We start from the raw sequence: 25,848 nt of genomic DNA, 5'->3' as shown, positions 1-25,848 counted from the left end.
ACCCAATACAAACCAGCTTGGTAGAAACATTTGATATGACAAGCCTTTGTGACTAACAAATAACTAAGTTGACGAGTAAAATAAATGCAAGGCCACCCTAATAACGAAAATAGCCAGTTGGGTTACTAAAAACGTGTTTATGCAATGGAAAAGCCGTTCATTTTCACTATTGGATTAGCTAGCAAGGGAAAGAAGTCGGGTAGGAACGCTGCGTAGCCGCAGGGTCGCTCTGCGCACATCGTGTGATGGGTGTAGTATGGTTAACCAGAGTCCGTGCTCTCACCTGAGAGTGGACTCGCTATGTTAGTTAGTTTAACATAGTTACACGTATTACTATGTGGACAAGTATGTAGAAGGTGCAAGTGTTGTGGTTCAAGGACCGGCTGGTCCTGTGTGTTTGCAACTTAGCGAGCTACCTTCAACAGTAAGGCCTTCGTTCTGGCGCCATCTTCATGAAGCCTCTGAAATCCAAACAGTGAGCTGCAAGCAAGAAGACAACACAGGCGGTTCAGTATCACTTGCACTGCCGTGCAAATGGATTTAACGTATAAAAACGGCAAACGCGTGTACAGAATATTAAGAATACACCAGAGGTGTGTGCAGGGCTTTGACTCCGACCTGTCAATTCCGACCAAGCTGTCCCTCTCTTGGGCTGTCAACGTCGGAAAGTCCTCTTCGGTTTCACTGGCTTTTCCCGCCGCCATTTTCTTTTCCTCATCACCACCAGAAGCCGAGCCGAGACTCCGAGCAGCAGCGCAGGCAGCAACAGCGAGCGAGACTCCGCACGATTGCATGGAATCGCGACGAGAGGGCGAACGAAATACTCCACCAAATCAAAAAAGGGAAAACTAAAAATGTATTATGATAGAATAAACTTTTCTCCACGATCAAAACGCAATTCAAAATGGTAAATCCTTTCAGGAAAACAAGTACCCCTCCAAAAAGTATTCGCGTCACATTTTTAGGCGCCGTTTATGCAACTAATCAAATGTAATGCATGAAGTTCAATTCTTGCAGTTTGAAAAGAGTATTATTTGACCATAAAATTCCCCACAGCCACCAGCTTAAAGTTGTTATAATTGTGTCACACAAGCAAGCGAACCCACGCGCCGCCGTAGTCACGCCTCTCCTACCTCTTCAGCCAATAGATATGTCTGAATATCAGCATATGACATGAAGTTTTTTTTACCCATCTTCATTTATCTTTTAACAAACCACAGAAATCAATTATACATGTTCATTATTTTCTCAAAATCAATAATGTATATATTGTATAGGTATTCAAATGTATTGATTTGTTTTGCAAAGTGCATAAATAACTATTTTAAATAGCTACATGCAAACTGTCATATTACTAAATACTTTTAAGAGTGACAACTGAGAAATTCGTGCAAATACTTGATACCAGTATTATTTGCTGTTGATTGGTAAGCATGTCTAAATAAAACGTTGCAATGATGTGTGGAGGTAAGAATTCTGATTAGAACTGTGTAACCACTTGTCAAATTTTTCTCACCCTGCAATGTTCACATCATAATAATCATCATCCTTGCCCAAGGCCCCACATTCCTATACATTTTTGTGGTTGATACCAATTTGATCTGTTTCCTTTTTTTTAATGTACCAGCTGGTTCTACTGTATTTATGTGCAGTATATTTACTGTGTTATGAATACATTCTCACTTTTGTACATGTCTTGAAAATGAAATGTATAGCAATCATTCGTGTTGGTGATTTTTTTCCCCAGCTGTGGACATTTTCAAAATACCCAGACTCATTTGTTAGACAAGACATTACACCCAATGTAAAATCCTCAAATATAATTATCCAAATAGCTTTCTTGATATATCATAAAACCCTTAACATATTACTTTATAAAATCTTACTATTTATTTTGAAATCAATTGATTTTATAAGTTACAGTATTTGGTGTAGATTGGAATTACATTCAAATCAATTTAAATGTTCAAGGGATAAAGTGATAGCTATTTTGGGCAGAAATTGAATCTAATATGAGGGAAATCGAATCTTATTTCGTATGGAACATTTTTATGCTTCCAAATGAAATTGTCAATATTCTGCAACATTTCAAAGAAAGAGCAAAGTGTTAAAATACTGATGTGGCAAAGCATCATTCTGTAGGCGGGGCCAGCAGAGGTTTATAAAGCTCAGGGGCGGGGCTTGCATACAGCAGACAACATCCTGATGTAATTTTCTCCAAAATGGCGGATCGCAAAGAAGGTTAGTGCTTGCCCATGTTTATGGATAAAATAATTTCGAATTATAACAACGAATCAACTATACTATATATAGATAGTTCCAATATCAAGAAATCTAAACACTCAAATATTGCTATTCGTTCAGCTGCGGCTTTTGACAGGGGGACTTCACTGACTAGATGGCTAGCTTTGTTGCTAGCAATTTAGCCTAATTTCTAAACAATGGAATGCAATCGCCCATCGACCCAAATACCAGCCATTGGCATTGTGAACCTATTTGTTTTTGTCACCCATGGCCTCTATCCCGACTACTGTAACGTTATCGCAGATATACACTTTATAGTAATGACGTGAACGTGATTACCAACTAAACAAGTATTCCAGTCATGTTTCAAATCAATATTCAATGAATTCATGTGTTTTTGTGAATTCTATCAATACTACTATGAAGTTACAGCAAAGATTTAGATGCATGCATTGGAACTGTTTCTTGACTGTGAGGTAATTGGACTGAATTTGGACCTGAAACCTGCCCTAGGTTGCCTAAATGATAGAAAAACCTGTCCTAGGTTGCCTAGATGATAGAAAAACCTATCCTAGGTTGCCTAGATGATAGAAAAACCTGCCCTAGGTTGCCTAGATGATAGAAAAACCTGCCCTAGGTTGCCTAGATGATAGAAAAACCTGTCCTAGGTTGCCTAGATGATAGAAAAACCTGCCCTAGGTTGCCTAAATGATAGAAAAATCTGCCCTAGGTTGCCTAGATGATAGAAAAACCTGCCCTAGGTTGCCTAGATGATAGAAAAACCTAGGTTGCCTAGATGATAGAAAAATCTGCCCTAGGTTGCCTAGATGATAGAAAAACCTGCCCTAGGTTGCCTAGATGATAGAAAAACCTGCCCTAGGTTGCCTAGATGATAGAAAAACCTGCCCTAGGTTGCCTAGATGATAGAAAAACCTGCCCTAGGTTGCCTAGATGATAGAAAAACCTGTCCTAGGTTGCCTAGATGATAGAAAAACCTGCCCTAGGTTGCCTAGATGATAGAAAAACCTGTCCTAGGTTGCCTAGATGATAGAAAAACCTGTCCTAGGTTGCCTAGATGATAGAAAAACCTGCCCTAGGTTGCCTAGATGATAGAAAAACCTGTCCTAGGTTGCCTAGATGATAGAAAAACCTGCCCTAGGTTGCCTAGATGATAGAAAAACCTGTCCTAGGTTGCCTAGATGATAGAAAAACCTGCCCTAGGTTGCCTAAATGATAGAAAAATCTGCCCTAGGTTGCCTAGATGATAGAAAAACCTGCCCTAGGTTGCCTAGATGATAGAAAAACCTGCCCTAGGTTGCCTAGATGATAGAAAAATCTGCCCTAGGTTGCCTAGATGATAGAAAAACCTGCCCTAGGTTGCCTAGATGATAGAAAAACCTGCCCTAGGTTGCCTAGATGATAGAAAAACCTGTCCTAGGTTGCCTAAATTATAGAAAAATCTGCCCTAGGTTGCCTAGATGATAGAAAACCCTGCCCTAGGTTGCCTAGATGATAGAAAAACCTGCCCTAGGTTGCCTAGATGATAGAAAAACCTGCCCTAGGTTGCCTAGATGATAGAAAAACCTGTCCTAGGTTGCCTAGATGATAGAAAACCTGTCCTAGGTTGCCTAGATGATAGAAAAACCTGCCCTAGGTTGCCTAGATGATAGAAAAACCTGCCCTAGTTTGCCTAGATGATAGAAAAACCTGCCCTAGGTTGCCTAGATGATAGAAAAACCTGTCCTAGGTTGCCTAGATGATAGAAAAACCTGCCCTAGGTTGCCTAGATGATAGAAAAATCTGCCCTAGGTTGCCTAGATGATAGAAAAACCTGTCCTAGGTTGCCTAGATGATAGAAAAACCTGCCCTAGGTTGCCTAGATGATAGAAAAACCTGTCCTAGGTTGCCTAGATGATAGAAAAACCTGTCCTAGGTTGCCTAGATGATAGAAAAACCTGCCCTAGGTTGCCTAGATGATAGAAAAACCTGTCCTAGGTTGCCTAGATGATAGAAAAACCTGTCCTAGGTTGCCTAGATGATAGAAAAACCTGCCCTAGGTTGCCTAGATGATAGAAAAACCTGCCCTAGTTTGCCTAGATGATAGAAAAATCTGCCTAGGTTGCCTAGATGATAGAAAAACCTGTCCTAGGTTGCCTAGATGATAGAAAAACCTGCCCTAGGTTGCCTAGATGATAGAAAAACCTGCCCTAGGTTGCCTAGATGATAGAAAAACCTGTCCTAGGTTGCCTAGATGATAGAAAAACCTGCCCTAGGTTGCCTAGATGATAGAAAAATCTGCCCTAGGTTGCCTAGATGATAGAAAAACCTGTCCTAGGTTGCCTAGATGATAGAAAAACCTGCCTAGGTTGCCTAGATGATAGAAAAACCTGTCCTAGGTTGCCTAGATGATAGAAAAACCTGTCCTAGGTTGCCTAGATGATAGAAAAACCTGTCCTAGGTTGCCTAGATGATAGAAAAACCTGCCCTAGGTTGCCTAGATGATAGAAAAACCTGTCCTAGGTTGCCTAGATGATAGAAAAACCTGCCCTAGGTTGCCTAGATGATAGAAAAACCTGTCCTAGGTTGCCTAGATGATAGAAAAACCTGTCCTAGGTTGCCTAGATGATAGAAAAACCTGCCCTAGGTTGCCTAGATGATAGAAAAACCTGTCCTAGGTTGCCTAGATGATAGAAAAACCTGCCCTAGGTTGCCTAGATGATAGAAAAACCTGTCCTAGGTTGCCTAGATGATAGAAAAACCTGCCCTAGGTTGCCTAAATGATAGAAAAATCTGCCCTAGGTTGCCTAGATGATAGAAAAACCTGCCCTAGGTTGCCTAGATGATAGAAAAACCTGCCCTAGGTTGCCTAGATGATAGAAAAATCTGCCCTAGGTTGCCTAGATGATAGAAAAACCTGCCCTAGGTTGCCTAGATGATAGAAAAACCTGCCCTAGGTTGCCTAGATGATAGAAAAACCTGTCCTAGGTTGCCTAAATTATAGAAAAATCTGCCCTAGGTTGCCTAGATGATAGAAAAACCTGCCCTAGGTTGCCTAGATGATAGAAAAACCTGCCCTAGGTTGCCTAGATGATAGAAAAACCTGCCCTAGGTTGCCTAGATGATAGAAAAACCTGTCCTAGGTTGCCTAGATGATAGAAAAACCTGTCCTAGGTTGCCTAGATGATAGAAAAACCTGCCCTAGGTTGCCTAGATGATAGAAAAACCTGCCCTAGTTTGCCTAGATGATAGAAAAACCTGCCCTAGGTTGCCTAGATGATAGAAAAACCTGTCCTAGGTTGCCTAGATGATAGAAAAACCTGCCCTAGGTTGCCTAGATGATAGAAAAATCTGCCCTAGGTTGCCTAGATGATAGAAAAACCTGTCCTAGGTTGCCTAGATGATAGAAAAACCTGCCCTAGGTTGCCTAGATGATAGAAAAACCTGTCCTAGGTTGCCTAGATGATAGAAAAACCTGTCCTAGGTTGCCTAGATGATAGAAAAACCTGTCCTAGGTTGCCTAGATGATAGAAAAACCTGCCCTAGGTTGCCTAGATGATAGAAAAACCTGTCCTAGGTTGCCTAGATGATAGAAAAACCTGCCCTAGGTTGCCTAGATGATAGAAAAACCTGTCCTAGGTTGCCTAGATGATAGAAAAACCTGTCCTAGGTTGCCTAGATGATAGAAAGTGAAAGCAAAACAGTTAAAATTATTTGTATGTCTTTCCTTCATCCCAGATGACATCTTATCAGAAAAGGATGAGCTGGAGAGCGAGGATGAGACCTATGAGGTGGTGGACCTGACAGAGTACGCCCGGCGGCACCAATGGTGGAGCATGGTTTTTGGGAATAACTCTGGTCCCCTCGCAGAGAAATACTCTGTCACCACGCAGATCGCGATGGGAGGGGTCACTGGCTGGTATGCAACCCAAAGCAAAGGTGTATAGGCTAAATATACTTATTATACAAATGTCTGGATCTTTGGCTCCTCGGAAACACATCAACACATTTCACTGATGAAATGCATGGTATGAGTCGGTGATGTAGTCAAGTCACTTAACCTTGAGTCCCAAGTCCCTAGTAGAGGTCGACCGATTAATCGTAATGGCCGATTTCAATTTTTCATAACAATCGGTAATCTGCATTTTTGGACACCTATCATGGCCGATCAGGCTGAGTACCTGTTATGCGAGTGCAGCAAGGAGCCAAGGTAAGGTGCTATTTAGCATTAAACGTATCTTATAAAAAACAATCAATCTTAACATAATCACTAGTTAACTACACATGGTTGATGATATTACTAGTTTATCCAGCTTGTCCTGCGTTGCATATAATCGATGCGGTGCCTGTTAATTTATCATTGAATCATAGCCTACTTTGCCAAACAGGCGATTTTACAAGCGCTTTCGCGAAAAAAGCACTGTCGTTGCACCAATGTGTACATAAGCATCAACGCCTTTCTTGAGGGTCGGGGTATATGCAGCAGTTTAGACCGCCTGGCTCGTTGCGAACTGTGAAGACTATTTCTTCCTAACAAAGACAGCCAACTTCGCCTAACGGGGGATGATTTAACAAAAGCGCATTTGCGGGAAAAAAAGCATAATCATTGCACGAATGTACCTAACCATAAACACCAATGCCTTTCTTAAAAACAATACACAGAAGTATATATTTTTAAACTTGCATATTTAGTTAAAAGAAATTCATGTTAGCAGGCAATATTAAACTAGGGAAATTGTGTCACTTCTCTTGCGTTCATTGCACGCAGAGTCAGGGTATATGCAACAGTTTGGGCCGCCTGGTTCGTTGCGAACTAATTTGCCATAATTTTACGTAATTGAAGGCTGTGCAATGTAACAGGAATATTTAGACTTATGGATGCCACCCATTAGATAAAATACGTAACGGTTCCGTATTTCACTGAAAGAATAAACATTTAATTTTTTCGAAATGATAGTTTCCGGATTTGACCATATTAATGACCTAAGGCTCGTATTTCTGTGTGTTATTATGTTATCATTAAGTATATGATTTGATATTTGATAGAGCAGTCTGACTGAGCGGTGGAAGGCAGCAGCAGGCTTATAAGCATTCATTCAAACAGCACTTACGTGCGTTTGCCAGCAGCTCTTCGCAATGCTTCAAGTATTGAGCTGTTTATGACTTCAAGCCTATTAACTCCAGCTAGTTAGCAGGGTGCGCGCTAATAGAGTTTCAAACGTCACTCGCTCTGAGACTTGGAGTAGTTGTTCCACTTGCCCTGCAGGGGCCACGGCTTTTGTGGAGCGATGGTTAATGATGCTTCGAGGGTGGCTGTTGTCGATGTGTTCCTGGTTCGAGCCCAGGTAGGGGTGAGGATAGCTATACTGTTACACTGGCAATACTAAAGTGCCTATAAGAACATCCAATAGTCAAAGGTATATGAAATACAAATGGTATAGAGAGAAATAGTCCTATAATTCCTATAATAACCTCAACCTAAAACTTCTTACCTGGGAATATTGAAGACTAATGCTAAAAGTAACCACCAGCTTTCATATGTTCTGAGCAAGGAACTTAAATGTTAGCTTTGGCACATATTGCACTTTTACTTTCTTCTCCAACCCTGTGTTTTTGCATTATTTAAACCAAATTGAACATGTTTCATTATTTATTTGAGGCTATATTGATTTTATTGATGTATTATATTAAGTTAAAATAAAAGTGTTCATTCAGTATTGTTGTAATTGTCATTATTACAAATAAATAAATCAAAATTGGCAGATTAATCGGTATTGGCTTTTTTGGGTCCTCCAATAATCGGTATCGACGTTGAAAAATCATAATCGGTCAACCTCTAGTCCCTAGTGTTCCAGTCTGAGTCCTTTATTCCCAAGTTGAGTCACAAGTCCCTTGGTAGTGCTAAAAGCTGTGGTCCAACCATTTAAAAATCAAAATCCTTTCCAACTGTTGGTACATTTTAAGGATATCTCTAACATTTGCTGTAGTAGCTAGTAGGCCCCCTATTTTAAATTATGCATCAGAGAGAGATTTTCTGACAACAAAGTCACTTCTGGTCCAGTCCGAGTTGAGCCATGAAAATTGAGACTTGAGTCCAAGTCAAGTCTGAGTCCTGGACTGGACTTGAGTACTACAACACTATCAGTCACTCCTCTCTCTCACATTCAGGTGTGCAGGATACTTGTTCCAGAGAGTAGGGAAGATAGCTGCAACTGCCATAGGTGGAGGGTTCCTGTTATTACAGGTAAGAGATGCATCATATTTGTATTGAGTCAACGCTGGGTACTTACATAATACACATCTCTATTCCATTTTTTAAAGTTTATTTAACTAGGCAAGTCCGTTAAGAACAAATTCTTATTTACAATGACGGCCTACCCCGGCCAAATCCTAATCCGCAAGACGCTGGGCCAATTGTGCGCTGCCCTATGGGACTCCCAATCACTGCCAGTTGTGATACAGCCTGGAAACTAATCAGGGTCTATAGTGACACCTCTAGCACTGAGATGCAGTGCCTTAGTTCACATCAACTAACGCGCCACTCGCGAACACCAATGACATCACATGTTACAACGTGAACGGAGTGCCACTTCACATGCAACCCAACAATCCTCACTCATTTTCCTTTCTGCACCTTCTCCTGCAGATAGCGAATCACAGTGGCTACGTGCAGGTGGACTGGAAGAAAGTGGAGAAGGACGTGAACAAAGCAAAGAAACACCTGAAGAAGAGAACCAAGCAAGCAGCCCCTGAAATTAACTCCTTCTTCGAGGAGGTAAAGGTATTAATTACACTGCCTGACTTTACTAATCGTTTCTTTATGGTAGGCTATTGTGCCTATAGTATTGTGTGATTCTAAAAGGTGAACATGTCTGAGATGTGTGCGTGCTCATTGGTCCTTTATCCAACTGTTCATTTATTCCGTGAGACCAACACTGGTACCTGGGTGTGGGAGCTTCTTTTTGATTCAATTGGATTGCAAGTCTGCTTGAATCTCAGTGCGTTGCATTGCATGTACTTATGAGAAAAAAAGGTATACCTAATTATCATATTTGGGGGGAAATAGCTAGTTCATAAATACCTGAGTCATCCGCAGCCATTTGATGGACTAATAATGCAGCAACATTGCCCTCTAGCGAACTCACACTGTAAAAGCACATTTCTGGATTTATCACAAGCAGAAACTAAAGTATACCCTGCGTATAAGAATCTTATTTTTCCATCTATTATCACTTATAACCCTTCAGTTATTGGAGGTGACCTCTCACAGCCTGCTTGTTTCCTCTCCTTCTTCCCCTCTCTGCAGGCCACAGAGTTTGTCAAGAAGAACATTGTCCTGTCCAGCGGGTTTGTGGGTGGATTCCTCCTGGGCTTGGCCTCCTAATGGCGTCGGGGCCAATTCACGACTGAGGAAGTCGTTACATAGGAAGAAGGAAGCTGTCATTACTGTGAACTGAGTCACCACACGGGATGTTGTCATTAACTGTGAATCGTTGTCTTTCTCCCAGCACGGAACTAGTCATGAAACGGGTTTGGGAGGAGGCTGAACATGTGAAGCTGCCACTTTATGCCCCCCTGGCTGCTCTCTTCCGTTACTGCCCAACTGATCAGAGTCTAGCTTGTCCACCCTCTTTTTATTCTATTTATCTGGTGGTTTCTGATCCAGGATCAGTTGTTTGGGCCTGTTGAATATGACATTTTTATACTTCATAATCAGCACTACCCCCAACATCAATGTATGTGAAAATGTCACGTTTCTATGTTTTGAATCAGCTATGTTATATATATTTGTTCACCGTCATATAGTGTGCATCATGTGATTTGAATCAATTAGTGAACTATGCCTACTCATAATTGGTTGAAATCACGATGCACACCAGATGATGCCATTAGAAAAACAAATTTTGACTTCAAAACATAGAAACATGGTATTTTCACATATGTTGATGTTAGGGTAGTTCTGGAGATGATGAATATAATGTTGAAAATGTTAGAAATGTTCCTTTAAGTGCACAACGCGGCACCTCTTGATATACTACCAATATACTGTACCACACACTGGGCATAGGATTCCTTGGCCCCTGTCTATCTGGTGCCCTCTTTTACCTGGAAGAACAGGTCTAGGATCAGGAATGTGTCCCAAATGCCCATAGTGCACTACATTTGACCAGAGTCCTATGTAGGAAATTAGGGTGCCATTTGGGACACAGGCCAGCTCTAATGTACTGTAGGTATATCAGTGTGCAGGTTAGCGTTTTTCATAAAGAATCTTTTTCTGGGGGCAGCGCTGCAGAATGGTCACTAGCTGGCACAGCCACAAAATCTGATTTTAAATCTAACTGTAACCACACTGTTAACCCTAATGCCTAACCTTAAATTTACACCAAAAAGTTTAATGTAGTTTTCATAAATTTTTACAATATAGCCAATTCTGACTTTGCAGCTGGCCTATCTAGCGGATTTGCTTAGTTCTGCCTCCAGGACAAGACTCATTCCAAAAAATGTGAACCTGCTATCAGTGTAGTAATAGGAAAACATGTGATTTACTCATGTGTAGAATATACTATCAGTTTTATAGATAGAAGGAAATGCACAGTATAAAGTCAGTGTTCAGTTGCTTATGAGTTGTTCCATATTGTGTCTTTAACTATTTAAATATTACGTGTCAGGAGTATGATTTTCCATTAGTTTCTGTACTTCACCAAGTGCACATTAACTTCTTACTGCCGTTAACCTCCATATGTTCTGACCTCCTGAATGCTATTTTGAAATCTTGATAACCAACCAACCATAACTATAGATTTGTCTTATGATTCTGTTTTGTCAAATAAAGTTGCCTGATTTTTGTTGGTTAGCAATGTTAACAGTTGTGTGTGTGGTCACTGGACTGCATGGCAGACATGCATACAATCAGGGCTTGGTGTGTACACTGAGTGGATTAACAGTCTATCTTGACACGTTTAACTTCTCAACAATATATTTATTTTGATTATTAAAGCCGGCATGACTTTCAGATTTCAGTAGCTCTATGGCTACCTTTACACAGAAAACCCAACTCCGATCTTTTGCCAAATTATTGGTATTTTGGTCAGGTCAGATTTTTTGCCAGTAATTTCGGCAAAAGATCAGAATTGGGCTGCCTGTCTAAGTGTAGTCTATGAGTTCTGGGAATGCAAATGTCCAGATTGTATGATGTGAATAGAAATGGATGTGTCAGCATGGAGGGTGGGTTTGTAATAACCACCATGCATGTCACAGCAACAATGAATGAGCATTGTCACAATACTAAGATATTTCACCACTATGTCTCTGTATTCATCTACACTGTGAGATCTGCTTTTGAAAGGTACTGCATGTAGAAAGTGACAAAGTAAGATACTCACCAAATCAATCTAAAATAAGTACGAATTGTCAATTTTTTTGTGTTTACCTCTGTCACAGAGTACAATATCAATTAATATTTTTATTTTATTTTTATATATATTAAATGCACATTTAATTGGGGTTTAGTCCTGATAGGCTTTCTGTAGCTAGGGATTTAGTTCTGGGATTTATAAAGTACTCTTTGTCAATTGACCTCCTTTCAAATAAAATTGTATTGATTTATTGTAATTTCATAATGTCCTGTCAGAGGCATATTGATTTGTGTAAATAATGACTTCAATGTCTATTGAGCTGAATGAAGCTGAAAACCTAGGCAGCCATGATGTTACCTCACCAGAGTGCCTCTCTACTGTGTGTTACTGTAGCTGCCAGCACCACACTACCACTGGTCCCTCCCTGTTGCTATGGAAACTGCTCTTTTTCTCTTTCTCTCTTCCTGCTCTCTTGTGTGGTGTGGTGTGTCCTTCCCTCTTTTCCACCCTCTTTCTCTGTTCTCTCTCTCTGTTTCTCTCGCTTTCTCTTTCCAGTCCTGCCCTTTTCTTTGTTTTTACCTCTATCTGTGAGTGTGCCCATGTGTAATGGTGTAGGGGTAGAGGGGGATATTAGAGTGGGGGGAATGAGATGAGGCCCACTCTCCACCATCCGATGACCACATCACCAACCAATCGGATCATCAATAGCCCCCAATAGATCCAACCAAAAGTAGGGTAAAGCCAGAGTATAAGCGCCATGGAAACTGCAAGGGATGTTTTATAATAGCAGCTCGCCCTAGTGGCACCAGATACCGGTACACCTCAGTCAGGCTGGTCAAAGCAATTGTGTTATTAATCCATTGGTTGTAATATAAGGGCTGCATCTTCATTACTTAAACCTCTCCTCATATCTCCTTTATCTGCACTGATCTGAAAAAAAAAATAGGAAAGGCGAATTCGATATGGTGCATACATATACTAGGTACTGGCTTTCACCAGTTACTTCATATTAGTAGAGGAAAGGCAGGAGACAGGAAACAAATTATAGTATTGAGATACAACCTAATCCATGCCTTCAGGCAGCTGGCTCCAAAGGGTCCAAGCCATACAATAGTTAACTCTGTCACAATCAGTTTGTTGAGAGCTGTCATTAATATGGTTACGCAATACCCTCTCTGTGGTACTAGTCAGTGGACAAAGTCAGAGATGAAACGTCAATGCATGTTTGAATAGCAATGTTCATTATTCATAGTACAATAATTCATAGTAATTAGTACAGTGAGAAGCTGCCTTTTTATACGAAGCATGGGTTATTAAACAACTGATAGATAGAGACCATTTTAGGCCTATCACACAAATTATTCATGAGAGAAAATTGAAAATGTATCAAATGGGACTATTTCTCCCTGAGTTGGAGTGAAATTGTCATCACAATGCTAGCCTGGGTAGACTGAAATGTTTGTTTCTGAAGGAAGATTCTGTGTGAATGTACATTTATTTCTTATGTATTTGGGGTATAATACAGAGCCTATGACTAGTGAGTCTTGGATATTATCATATTATTCCTGCATTGCTTCTAGATTTGGAGTTCTGTATCATATAATTAGGAATTAGAATACTAGAATGGGTATGAACCTTCTTATGATGGTAGTGAGGTCAGCCATTTTGGTCAGGGAGTTGGTCAACCTTGGTTTGCCAGTGCTGTTGTAAGATATTGTATAAAATAATGAATTTGAAGAAAACTATAATTATATGACTATATTTAAGGTTGACAATAATTCTATTACACAATTTCAGATATATCATGTGGCTTACTTTTATTTCCCTCCATAAGTAAAATCAGGATAGACATTAATTTCAATTAGACTGGTTTGGATTTCTCCCTGGCTGCCATTTTCACCCCATTCTGGAACTTTTAGAGTTTATGACATAACCCCTCTGGTCATTTAATAAGATCTCTTTTTTTCCTGTATGACCACCTCAAGGGGGCAGTGTCAACCAATCCAGAGTGACTCACTCACCTGTGACGTTGTGGCCGAATAATACAAATACATTGGCGCAAGTGTATCAACAATGTGGCCCAGGAATCAGTCAAAAGTAAAGCAGTGCATTCACTGCCATTAAGCCAATGAATTACCAGGTATTTACTGAAAAGGTACGTGGTAGAATGGTAGTTCTATTGCAATAACCTTTGACTTAGGCTACAGGGTTGTTTCTTTGGGATTCAATAGTACAAGAACCACTAGGCACCTTATTTGAATGTTTTATTAACCCACCCCCTCTTCGGAGGACACACATCTTCTTACAGCTTTTCTGCTACATATACATACATTTTATATACACTTTTATAACAACAAGTTAGCAATTTTGTTTAATTCTTATCAGACAGCATCTGATGCAACCCCACAGACAGAACCAGCCCCTCCCTGTAAGCACTAGGCTGCTGGCTGCGTTTAGCAGAGAGGCGAATGTGACAGATCCAAGATGTGGCTGTGACATGACTATGCCTAACAGGTCTAATATCTGTCAGGTCTCTTATCACCTATTATTAGAAAGTATCTCTGGATGCACACCTGAACAACAGACATCACTTCAAATCTCATCTCCTGCCGAGTGTAGAATGCACAGGCCCATTTATGTTGAGGCAGAGCAAAATAATGTCCAGCCAATGTGAGGCCATCACTTGCAGGAATCTGGTTGTACTTGCTTTTTTAATGCATGGCAAGAAGGGCTTATAGAAATAGGGCATTTGCTAATATTTAAAAAAAAAATGTTCATATATTTCCAATAGTCAACTCCTGTGTTTCCAATGCTGGTCCTTTTTTGATACCCTTATTTATAGACGTGCAATATTGGTCCGGACAAATCTGTATCAGATGGAAAGTAATAATTAATACACGATAAATATTATTGCGAGGGCAGTGAAAGGATTGTGGAAACGCTGACGTAAGGTGATGGGCTTTTGATGGTGTCAACGCGTGCGCGCGGTGCATTGAATGCGACCGTGGATTGGTGGAATGGGGAGTGTGAAACCGATTAGGAAACTGCGCCTTGGGGGACTTGGAGGGTGGCGCCCTGAACGTCATGTTGGCTCAAGTGGCATTGGAATTGGCAAAGAGTCTGAGCGCGCCTACGAAGCCATTATGGCTCTCCACGCACCAGTTTCATAATTTAGAGAGGGAGGAGTCTTCCATTTCTGGAAGCCAGAGGAGCAGCATCCGAGACAGCGTAAAAATTGGAGTAACGGTGCTCGAAGGAGACTGGAATACGAAATAATATCATTTTATTTTCAACATATCAACGAAATATACATGGATGCACATTTTACGAGATAAACATGAAGGTCTCTGATTTAAGATCAGGTAGCTGCAACCTTGTTTTGCATGGGCGGTAATATTCCAAGACATATGTGATACATTGGGTGTGCTCAGCGCGATAACGGCGCTAGCAAGCAATTTCAAACGGTAAAATAAATCCAGATTGCTAGGAGATAGCCAACCATTTTATAGTTAGCCAGCTAGCTTGCGGGGGAGCAAGCTGCCTACTCGGGCAGAGGCATCATCGGATGCATCGACCAAGAAGAGGCATCTGGTAGGCATTAGCCGAAAATACAATCTCGGGGCATGCAAAGCGGTGTGTTTTGTGCAAACGGTTGATAAATCCCGCGTCCTCGGCTCTGGTCGTGGGATTAACCAGCCGGGAGAGAAGGAGAAGGTGGGGCCGCGGAGTGTCAAAAACGGTCGAGCTAAACTCAGCGCATGTAGCTTGGCGCTCTAGCTAGCGGGCTAACATTACCTCTCCATCGGTTTTCTATTTGGGAAATTAATTTCGGAAACTAGAATTATTCGGCCATTGGAATTCTGAGAGCTTGCTGGGGTATTCCGTGGCAGTTCCCCCTCTCCCCCAACGAGGATCAGTCTGAGCTGTACACTTGAGGCCATTGGCTTCTCTACAAATAATACCGATTGGGGCGAATTTCAAGGGGGGTAGCATCCCCGTTTGTCTTGGACCATGGCGGACGACGACGTGCTTTTTGAGGATGTCTACGAGCTGTGCGAGGTGATTGGGAAGTAAGTGTCAGCATATGTTTCTGAACTGAACAATGATAATAAATGAAACCTCTTGTTTGCATTGAGTGCATTGTATTGCGTGTCTGCCTGCCTGTTTTTTTCCTGTATGGAAGCAATTGCCTTACAAATATTAATTGCCACCACCATCATGACAGCTGTTTTACTTGGCCTACTTGTAGGTGAGTTGGTCATACAAAACCTCACACTACCCATCTATTGTCAGGCCTATGTAAAAATCACTTCCACAGTAGCTAGATCAATAAGCATATAACACGATTGCATAAACTGTTCAATATATGGGAAACCAGTTAGGCCTACTGACTTGTTAGTTTGATTGGGTGAGGCCCAATAATGTATGGTGAAGCCCCTGTTTAGTTCAAGAGCCGAGTGCATTGTTTTAGCTGGGCAGGATATCTTCATTTAACATGGCAGGAGAGAATATATCTGTTCAAAACGAAAGTTCATTGGCTCACACACATTCAAAACATTTCTCAATCATTTTCATTCATGTTTTGTGCATCCATTCAGCTTTGTCAGACACATTATTTTGATGGGGCGGTACTGGGCGACAGGTAGCCTAGCGGTTAGAGCGTTGGGTCAGTAATGGAAAGGTCACTGGTTCCTTCCAATACCCGAGCTGACAAGGTGGGAAATCTGACAATGTGCCCTTGAGCAAGGCACTTAACCCCAATTTGCTCCAGGGGTGTTGTACTACTATGGCTGACCCTGTAAAACAACACATTTCATGGCACCTGTCTGGTGTATATGACAATATAACATTATTTTACTACACATAGGCATAGTGACTCATTTGTGGTTTGGAACAGAGGCGCTATATGTTTTAAAATCTGGGCCATTCATAGTTTTGGGTTGAAATGTAAACATGTTTGGCTACTACAACTAGGTCTATAACGATCTCCACAAGTACTACTGTCAACACCACTACACTCTTCTCTCAGATGCAGGGTAATTATAGTCAATCATTTAGTATCATTGGCCATTTGGGACAAGACACAGGCTGCAGATTGTCATTGCGATGACGTCACACACTACTTCTTGATCCTACTTTAAGAGAATGAGCATAGGCTCCTGGGGAGGATGGGACTTCTTCAACAGAATAGTCACATTCGGTGTTTTGGGTAGACTGCTGTGTTCTATGCCTGCACCGGTGTTCTGATATCATCATGCACTGCTAGTCATTGTCCCTGCCCTGTCAATCACAGACCAGTCTATTCATCCCCACCAACCAGAGGTGGCCAATCCTATTGTTGATGGACTTTTAAGCATTGCACACACAGTTAATGATCACGTTTATCCCTGATCTATTTAGCCCGGATTTGTCTTACAAAGAGATTTAGGAGGCAACCTAATTTTACCCTGGATTGACAATTAGTCTAAAATCTAAAGTAGCAACTCTGGGTTTAGGCCAATTCAGTAAAACCCAGTTATCAGATTTCCAGAATCAGTGAACAAATGTTTAAAGCATTCCCAGTTCCAACACTGAGAGAATTGATAGGCCTAGAAGCAGTTCAGTTTTCTATCTGTTTCACACTATAAACATTGATTTGTAAAGCACATAAATCCTGACATGCATTATTAGTGCAGGAAGAAGGTGGTTGTTGATTGAAGAGGGCCTCTTCTATTTGGTGCAGACCTCGTTTGCCCTCACATAGCTTACAACAATGTCATTTTCACAGATTAGTCTGGAAACCCAGATTTAAATGTATTGAAACTACCACCCACTCCAACCAATACCCCCTTTACCCCGGATTTCTATTGTTGTGGCTGATGATCACACCCCTTCATATGAAGACTGGGCAGGCAGGCTGCTGTGGTCTTGGAGCTGGCCAAGCTCCCCTCCCCCTCTATGCTCAATCGAGACCCGTGGGTCCATTAGGGTCCAGGCTGAGACACATGCTGATTGCTCTTCAGCCCCCCAGGCTCTACTCTTTGTTTGGGGAGCTCTCTGCTTCGGTTACCTCCTCACTCAGTGATGGATCTAGGATCTGGTCTACTTTACCCAGTCCTGGTGTTAGACGTCATGTGGTGGGTGGGTGACAATACTGGTCTCGGGACAGCTGGTAAATAAGTAGCCGCCCAGGGCCTACCTTGGTGCAGTAATGCAGAGAGGGCCTCTAGTCAGAGGAGCCTACACCATGACTATGTTATCACCATGATCAGAAAGGACTTCATGGCCTCCTACCTTCCCCTTCCCAAAGGCATTTGTTCCTCCTTTCATCTTTCCTTTCTCACTCATAGTTGTCAGGGCACAAGGGCATCTTTCACCAAAACAGCTACACTACCTTATTTATTTAATTGTACATCACCAGGTTCTATTTAGTGAAGCAAATCTTTTCCAATAAACTTGATTTATGTCCCAGCTTTGTGAAAGAAAGCCGAACAAAAAGCACGATTCTAAATCAATCCTCTCCACCAGCGATGCAGCCTAGTTTCTGACAGTGAAGCGATTGTCAGACAAAAGCACTGAGTACCAGCCAGTGTCTTTTAGGTAGAGAACTCTGCCAGCCTCTCCTGCAGAAAGCTGGGGATCATTTTCCTCAGCCCAGGATGTAGGGAGGGGATGCTGAGGAAGATCATTGGAGACAATAGCGGGTTCGAAATAGGATTGCCCCGAGGCTGGATATATAACTAATGTCAGCGGACTCCAGGGCTGACCTCCTCCAATTTTTGTAAACCACACTCACTGTCAAGAAGAGCTAGGGAACCAACGAACAGAGGCTTAGAAGAAGTCCTCTCCTGCTATCCCATGCTCCCTTTGGTTCAGATGTTTTCGTTCCCTTGGTAGTTCATGGAGTGAACTGAAGACGTGCTGTTATCGCGGCTCAAGGGTCTGTATTGTCAGGGACGTCTAAAGCGGCGTTGACACGGCAACAAATGTTTGTCGCTTAGTAAGGATGTGATTTTACAGCCAGTCATTTTTCTGTTTCGCTTCTAGTGTTGCCTATGCTTCCATGCATGGCTCTGGGAGTAACTAATATAGTCTAGATGGGTTTTTACGAGATCTGTAGCCTTAAAAATAACTGTCAATGGAATACTCACTTCACACGTGGCCTGTAGCCCTCTGAGGAGGTTTGTGAACTATAACAAGACATTTTGTTTGACGAGAGAGAGAGATATTTGACTGACACTGTAGATCTGTGAATGATTGAAATGTTGTGGTGACACTTCCCAAAGTAGGTGTGACATGCTACCGACAGCGGCTGGTATAGTCTAAATAGACATGTCAACCAGCGACATATGCAGGTGTTCGTGTTAGCTGATGAGGGAATAGTTTCGGGCTACTACACGCACACATCCAAACACCTCTGCTATAATTTGTCTAAGGTTGGCAGACAGTGCAGGTTTGGGGTTGGCAGAAGGCCTTTGGGACGACTGAGCCTTTGTTTCGGCTCAGTTCCTGAGCTGGAGGAGTGTTTTAATCTCTCTGTTATTTCTACCTAATCTCGTTTAAGTAACTGGGTGGTTTGAGCTCTGAATGCTGATTGGCTGAAAGCTGTGGTATATCAGACGGTGGGTGACGGGGTGGGTGACTGTGTGGGAGGTGACGGGGGAGGGGACTGTGTGGGAGGTGACTGGGTGGGTGGTATTAAAGTATTAACTTAAGGGGGCTGAATAATTTTGCACGCCCACTTTTTCAGTTTTTGATTTGTTAAAAAAGTTTGAAATATCCAATAAATGTCGTTCCACTTCATGATTGTGTCCCACTTGTTGTTGATTCTTCACAAAAAAATACAGTTTTATATCTTTATGTTTGAAGCCTGAAATGTGGCAAAAGGTCGCAAAGTTCAAGGGGGCCGAATACTTTCGCAAGGCACTGTATATGTCTACTGCAGTACCATTGGTAGACATTATGAGTAACTCAGACCTATTGCTAAGCTATATGTCTACTGCAGTACCATTGGTAGACATTATGAGTAACTCAGACCTATTGCTAAGCTATACGTCTACTGCAGTACCATTGGTAGACATTATGAGTAACTCAGACCTATTGCTAAGCTATATGTCTACTGCAGTACCATTGGTAGAAGCCTACTGGGGCTTTTGGAAGCGAACCTTTTTAAAATGTTATATCTTCCAATTTAGTTTGAATCATTTCGGTAAAAACAAATGCACAATAAGAATAAACAGATTCAACAAAGCACAGTAGTCAAGGCGAGACCCTCTACATCAGCATTGAAATAAGGCCAATTGCCTATTCAGACATTATTTTAACAAAGCATGGCACAAGGCCTTACTCTCCACTGCATCCTTATCTGAGGGAAGTAAAGCTCACGCAAACAGGTTATGCAATCCTACTTATTAGCCCATTGTGTGTGTTACATTTCAGTAAACACAATGACGTGCTCAGGCCGGGCATTTAAGCTCCAGTTGAAGGGGATGGGCGAGGCGTGGGTAATTTGAGCCGTCTCTGCTCATAATGATTCTCTGCATGGGAATAGTAATGCAGACAAGTGCAACTGGAATCGCGGCTCTTCATTCTGGCTCTGGGGTACTCATTAGAGCCAGGAAGGATTGGAATATTGTCAGAATGGCTGGGAACTGGTGGAGTGATCAGTACTCTGACTCGCGTTGGCTCAGCTAATTAAACATCAACTCCTAGCCTACGTTTTAATGCTTTGGATCGCATTGAGCTCATTAAATGTAAGCATTTTTAAAAATGATTGCAGTTTTTCTTAATTCATTCGTAGCTCTACATACAATACACACACTTGCTACACGTTAGGCTAACTACCATTTGTGTGTGTTTTATAGCCTCTAATGGGTTCTGAGCAACCATAACACTCAATACATTTGTTACTGATAGAACATACGAAGGCTAAGCTATCCCTGAACAAACATAACAAACCCTTCACCCTCTTTCCCGTACTGTGCATGTGTCTTGGGCCCAGTCATTCAGACAGTTTAGCCTACACCCTCATCTACAGGTCTACGATCTGTTCTCCCTCCCTCCAGCCTCCACCATTATGATGAGATGATGTAACTGACTCTAGGCATGCTGGCAAGAATCTCCTTCTGCCCACACCTCCCGAGGTGCTTCTCAGAATTCTACATTCCATCTAACTTTCTCTTCTCTCGTTGTTTCTTGTCTCCACTATTTCTCAGGAAGTGTGTGGTCAGCTCTGGGGAGTTTGGCCTGGCTGATTTATTCTTACAGATGGGTTTGTTGACTGCTTTGAGAACAGGGGACTCTGAGGTAATATTGAATGTGGTCTCTGCTTGGCTAAGGGCTCCTGGGCCTCCAGACTTCGTTACTCCTCCTTTCCTAGCTACATACTTTCCCCTCTTGCATAACACCCATCGGATTCTGAAAGGGATGGTGTAAGTTAAAGAAGCACGATGGTTGGGTGCATTTAACTGGTAGTTCAGCTCTGACTACATGAGTGTTTGGGGATCCCACGTTCCTCCTCAGGCCCCCTACCCTACTGGAGTCTGGGAGAGAAGTGGAAATCTCTGCACTGAGAATGGCTTAATATCCTAGAGGTATTTCGGCCTGTGAATTTCAGATGCACTCCGGTACAGCAAGATGAATCCTAATTGCCCTCTATTAATATTCAAAAGGTTGTACTCTTCAAGTAACCAGTAAATTAAACCAAGCAAATATTTAGGGCTGTGTGTTTTCTTCCACTTTCCTACCTCAACAGACACTTGGCATTTTAGAAGCTTTTCGGTGCAATTAGTGTGTACACAGTTTTGGCATCCGGGGACGAGTTACCTGAACTCTGCCTCGTTTTTAACACCATCATTGGACTGTAATCGGACTCTGACACGAAAGAGTTAAGTATGAGTCACATTCTTGGCCTACCTCAATGGAAGGCAACGTGTCCTTACTACTCACTAGGAGTGTGACAAATTGTTCACCTGGCAACTGAGTTCACCTGGCTTTTGGCTCATCACAGTGTCATGGAGATAATGGGAGTTTTATTTACATTTAGGCTGGGCAATGCTAGTCCAGTCCAATACTACACCTATCCCCTGGTCTATTCCATACCACTTCAGTGTTTGCAGACCTAGGTGTTAACTCTATGGTAGAATGAAATCAAAACCCATATGAAGGCTAGGTGTAGCCCACACCTTATTGCTTACAAGTACCCTATCCTTTCAGTCTGCATACACCATAGGAGGGCTTAGGGTGGAAGGGAACCAGTGTTACACCATAAGGAGAAACTAGGGGGGATGGAAACCAGTGTTACACCGTAGGAGCTAGGGGGAAGGGAACCAGTGTTACACCTTAGAAGGAGCTAGGGGGAAAGAAACCAGTGTTATACCTTAGGGAGGAACTAGGGTGGAAGGAAACCAGTGTTACACCGTAAGGAGGAACTAGGGGGGATGGAAACCAGTGTTACACCGTAGGGAGGAGCTAGGGTGGAAGGGAACCAGTGTTACACTGTAGGGAGGAGCTAGCGGGGATGGAAACCAGTGTTACACCTTAGGAGTAAGGGGGAAAGGAAGCAGTGTTACACCGTAGGGAGGAACTAGGGGGGAAGGGAACCAGTGTTACACCGTAGGGTGGAACTAGGGGGAAGGGAACCAGTGTTACTCCTTTGGAAGGAGCTATGGGGGAAGGGAACCAGTGTTACTCCTTTGGAAGGAGCTATGGGGGAAGGGAAGCAGTGTTACTCCTTTTGAAGGAGCTAGGGGGAAGTGAAGCAGTGTTACTCCTTTGGAAGGAGCTAGGGGGAAGGGAAGCAGTGTTACTCCTTTGGAAGGAGCTAGGGGGAAGGGAAGCAGTGTTACTCCTTTGGAAGGAGCTAGGGGGAAGGAAGCAGTGTTACTCCTTTGGAAGGAGCTAGGGGGAAGGGAACCAGTGTTACTCCTTTGGAAGGAGCTATGGGGGAAGGGAAGCAGTGTTACTCCTTTGGAAGGAGCTAGGGGGAAGGAAGCAGTGTTACTCCTTTGGAAGGAGCTATGGGGGAAGGAAGCAGTGTTACTCCTTTGGAAGGAGCTATGGGGGAAGGGAAGCAGTGTTACTCCTTTGGAAGGAGCTATGGGGAAGGGAAGCAGTGTTACTCCTTTGGAAGGAGCTATGGGGGAAGGAAGCAGTGTTACTCCTTTGGAAGGAGCTAGGGGGAAGGGAACCAGTGTTACTCCTTTGGGAGGAGCTATGGGGGAAGGGAAGCAGTGTTACTCCTTTGGAAGGAGCTAGGGGGAAGGAAGCAGTGTTACTCCTTTGGAAGGAGCTATGGGGAAGGAAGCAGTGTTACTCCTTTGGAAGGAGCTATGGGTGGAAGGGAATCAGTGTTACTCCTTTGGAAGGAGCTATGGGGGAAGGGAAGCAGTGTTACTCCTTTGGAAGGAGCTATGGGGGAAGGAAGCAGTGTTACTCCTTTGGAAGGAGCTAGGGGGAAGGGAACCAGTGTTACTCCTTTGGAAGGAGCTATGGGGGAAGGGAAGCAGTGTTACTCCTTTGGAAGGAGCTAGGGGGAAGGGAAGCAGTGTTACTCCTTTGGAAGGAGCTATGGGAGGAAGGGAAGCAGTGTTACTCCTTTGGAAGGAGCCAGGGGGAAGGGAACCAGTGTTACTCCTTTGGGAGGAGCTATGGGGGAAGGGAAGCAGTGTTACTCCTTTGGAAGGAGCTAGGGAGGGAAGGAACCATTGTTACTCCTTTGGAAGGAGCTAGGGGGAAGGGAAGCAGTGTTACTCCTTTGGGAGGAGCTAGGGGGAGGGAAGCAGTGTTACTCCTTTGGGAGGAGCTATGGGGGAAGGGAAGCAGTGTTACTCCTTTGGAAGGAGCTATGGGGGAAGGGAAGCAGTGTTACTCCTTTGGAAGGAGCTATGGGGGAAGAGAGCAGTGTTACTCCTTTGGGGAGCTAGGGGAAGGGAACCAGTGTTACTCCTTTGGGAGGAGCTATGGGGGAAGGGAAGCAGTGTTACTCCTTTGGAAGGAGCTAGGGGGAAGGGAACCATTGTTACTCCTTTGGAAGGAGCTAGGGGGAAGGGAAGCAGTGTTACTCCTTTGGGAGGAGCTAGGGGGAAGGGGAAGCAGTGTTACTCCTTTGGGAGGAGCTAGGGGGAAGGGAAGCAGTGTTACTCCTTTGGGAGGAGCTAGGGGGAAGGAAGCAGTGTTACTCCTTTGGAAGGAGCTATGGGGGAAGGGAAGCAGTGTTACTCCTTTGGAAGGAGCTATGGGGGAAGGGAAGCAGTGTTACTCCTTTGGAAGGAGCTATGGGGGAAGAGAAGCAGTGTTACTCCTTTGGAAGGAGCTAGGGGGAAAGGGAACCAGTGTTACTCCTTTGGGAGGAGCTATGGGGGAAGGAAGCAGTGTTACTCCTTTGGAAGGAGCTAGGGGGGAAGGGAAGCAGTGTTAATCCTTTGGAAGGAGCTATGGGGGAAGGGAAGCAGTGTTACTCTTTTGGATGGAGCTATGGGGGAAGGGAAGCAGTGTTACTCCTTTGGAAGGAGCCAGGGGGAAGGGAACCAGTGTTACTCCTTTGGGAGGAGCTATGGGGGAAGGGAAGCAGTGTTACTCCTTTGGAAGGAGCTAGGGAGGAAAGGGAACCATTGTTACTCCTTTGGAAGGAGCTAGGGGGAAGGAAGCAGTGTTACTCCTTTGGGAGGAGCTAGGGGGAGGGAAGCAGTGTTACTCCTTTGGGAGGAGCTATGGGGGAAGGGAAGCAGTGTTACTCCTTTGGAAGGAGCTATGGGGGAAGGAAGCAGTGTTACTCCTTTGGAAGGAGCTATGGGGGAAGAGAAGCAGTGTTACTCCTTTGGAAGGAGCTAGGGGGAAGGGAACCAGTGTTACTCCTTTGGGAGGAGCTATGGGGGAAGGGAAGCAGTGTTACTCCTTTGGAAGGAGCTAGGGAGGGAAGGGAACCATTGTTACTCCTTTGGAAGGAGCTAGGGGGAAGGGAAGCAGTGTTACTCCTTTGGGAGGAGCTAGGGGGGAGGGAAGCAGTGTTACTCCTTTGGGAGGAGCTAGGGGGAAGGGAAGCAGTGTTACTCCTTTGGGAGGAGCTAGGGGGAAGGGAAGCAGTGGGAGCTATGGGGGAAGGGAAGCAGTGTTACTCCTTTGGGAGGAGCTAGGGGGAAGGGAAGCAGTGTTACTCCTTTGGAAGGAGCTATGGGGGGAAGGGAAGCAGTGTTACTCCTTTTGGAAGGAGCTAGGTGGAGGTGAACCAGTGGTTGTTTTTCGGCTTGCGCCTTTGTCTTAAGGACATAAACGTATGTCAGCCAGGGCTGTCTTTCAACCCCACTGGAGGTTTCACAGATCGAGTAATGTCTGAGGGACATTTTCTTTAGCTTATGGGTCAGTCTTCACAGAGCCCCCCCCCGAGCACCGTGTGCAATGGGGACTTGAGTGCGAGGGTGTGTGTGCACAAATGTGTGAATGTGTGTGTTTGATCTAGGTTTATTTCCTCTACTACTGTTTTCTGTATTTTTGTGTGTGTGTGCACGGCCACACCCTTGTGTGCCCCACAGTCCCTTTGGGAATTACACCCTTGCCCAGTACACTTCCCTGCATGATCATATCCTCAACCCACCACCCTGGTCCAAGGCACCTGTCAACAATGCTTGTTCTCCCTACCTCGAGGCCTCTGAAATGGGGCTTTTATTTTCGTCTTCACAGCTGTGCTCACCACTGCTCTGTAATTCCCCAGGCGGAGGAGAGGAGGCTAGGCTACGTCGCTAGCTGCTCCATCTCCAGCATTAGGCTCCATCATATCCAGGGCTGTTGGGTTATTGTTACTGCACTGTGATGACTGAAGGCCAACAGGGAAGAACAGAGAGAATGTAAAGGTGCCAGATAATCCAAGAATGAATTCCAAATCAACCCCTTCCCCTATTCCCAAGGCACTTGTGTGTGTGTGTGTGTGTGTGTGTGTGTGTGTGTGTGTGTGTGTGTGTGTGTGTGTGTGTGTGTGTGTGTGTGTGTGTGAGAAATGTGATTAACCCACTGTGTTTTCTGTCTTCCAGGGGTCCCTTCAGTGTGGTGAGGCGCTGTATCAACAGGGACACAGGGCAGCAGTTTGCAGTGAAGATCGTAGATGTGGCCAGTTTCACCTCCAGCCCTGGCCTCAGCACAGAGGGTAAGGAAGAGTCACACTCATGCGCTGTGTGTGGGTAAAGCGCTGATGCATACTAACTTTCCATGCAGTTTCCTGCCGTGTCATGCTGTTCTGTGTGTGTGTGTCACATTGTGGTGGCAGTGCCCTGGGTTTTGG

The 25,848-nt window shown here is 43.5% G+C and overlaps 3 protein-coding genes across 22 annotated transcripts in view; 2 read left to right on the top strand and 1 right to left on the bottom strand.

Moving 5' to 3' along the window:
- The window catches only part of LOC112255120 (lysine-specific demethylase 6A), a 49,673-nt gene extending 48,557 nt beyond the window's left edge, over positions 1-1,116 (bottom strand). The window contains exons 1-2 of the mRNA XM_042323782.1: positions 619-1,116; positions 417-480 (exon numbers count right to left, since the gene is read on the bottom strand). Of these exons, the coding sequence (XP_042179716.1) occupies positions 417-480; positions 619-794 (240 nt within the window). The 5' untranslated portion in view covers positions 795-1,116. The remainder of the gene's footprint in view (positions 1-416; positions 481-618) is intronic.
- Positions 1,117-2,152: 1,036 nt separating this feature from the next.
- Positions 2,153-11,853, top strand: LOC112255121 (FUN14 domain-containing protein 1). Of its 2 annotated transcripts, none has more exons than XM_042323781.1 (5): positions 2,153-2,241; positions 5,980-6,160; positions 8,410-8,485; positions 8,888-9,016; positions 9,548-11,853. In XM_042323781.1, exons 1-5 carry the CDS (start codon positions 2,223-2,225, stop codon positions 9,623-9,625), a joined length of 483 nt encoding a protein of 160 aa, XP_042179715.1. In that variant the 5' UTR covers positions 2,153-2,222; the 3' UTR covers positions 9,626-11,853. The 2 variants fall into 2 exon arrangements, with proteins under 2 accessions (XP_042179715.1, XP_042179714.1); XM_042323780.1 differs by having other exon boundaries at positions 8,888-9,022.
- A 2,931-nt stretch (positions 11,854-14,784) lies between these two features.
- LOC112242541 (peripheral plasma membrane protein CASK-like) overlaps positions 14,785-25,848 on the top strand; it is a 68,730-nt gene continuing 57,666 nt past the window's right edge. For 12 of the 19 annotated variants that reach the window (XM_042323777.1, XM_042323765.1, XM_042323775.1 and 9 more), the window contains exons 1-2: positions 14,786-15,667; positions 25,601-25,713. In XM_042323777.1, coding sequence (XP_042179711.1) covers positions 15,609-15,667; positions 25,601-25,713 — 172 coding nt within the window. In that variant the 5' untranslated portion in view covers positions 14,786-15,608. Of the gene's footprint in view, positions 15,668-20,231; positions 20,330-25,600; positions 25,714-25,848 lie in introns of those variants that run through there. The other 7 variants (XM_042323759.1, XM_042323774.1, XM_042323768.1 and 4 more) reach the window with 2 other exon arrangements.

Source organism: Oncorhynchus tshawytscha, linkage group LG07 (assembly GCF_018296145.1).
Source record: "Oncorhynchus tshawytscha isolate Ot180627B linkage group LG07, Otsh_v2.0, whole genome shotgun sequence".
NCBI classification, from domain to species: Eukaryota; Metazoa; Chordata; class Actinopteri; order Salmoniformes; family Salmonidae; genus Oncorhynchus; species Oncorhynchus tshawytscha.
Note: the sequence above shows the minus strand (reverse complement) of the source record. Positions and strands in the feature narration are given on the sequence as shown.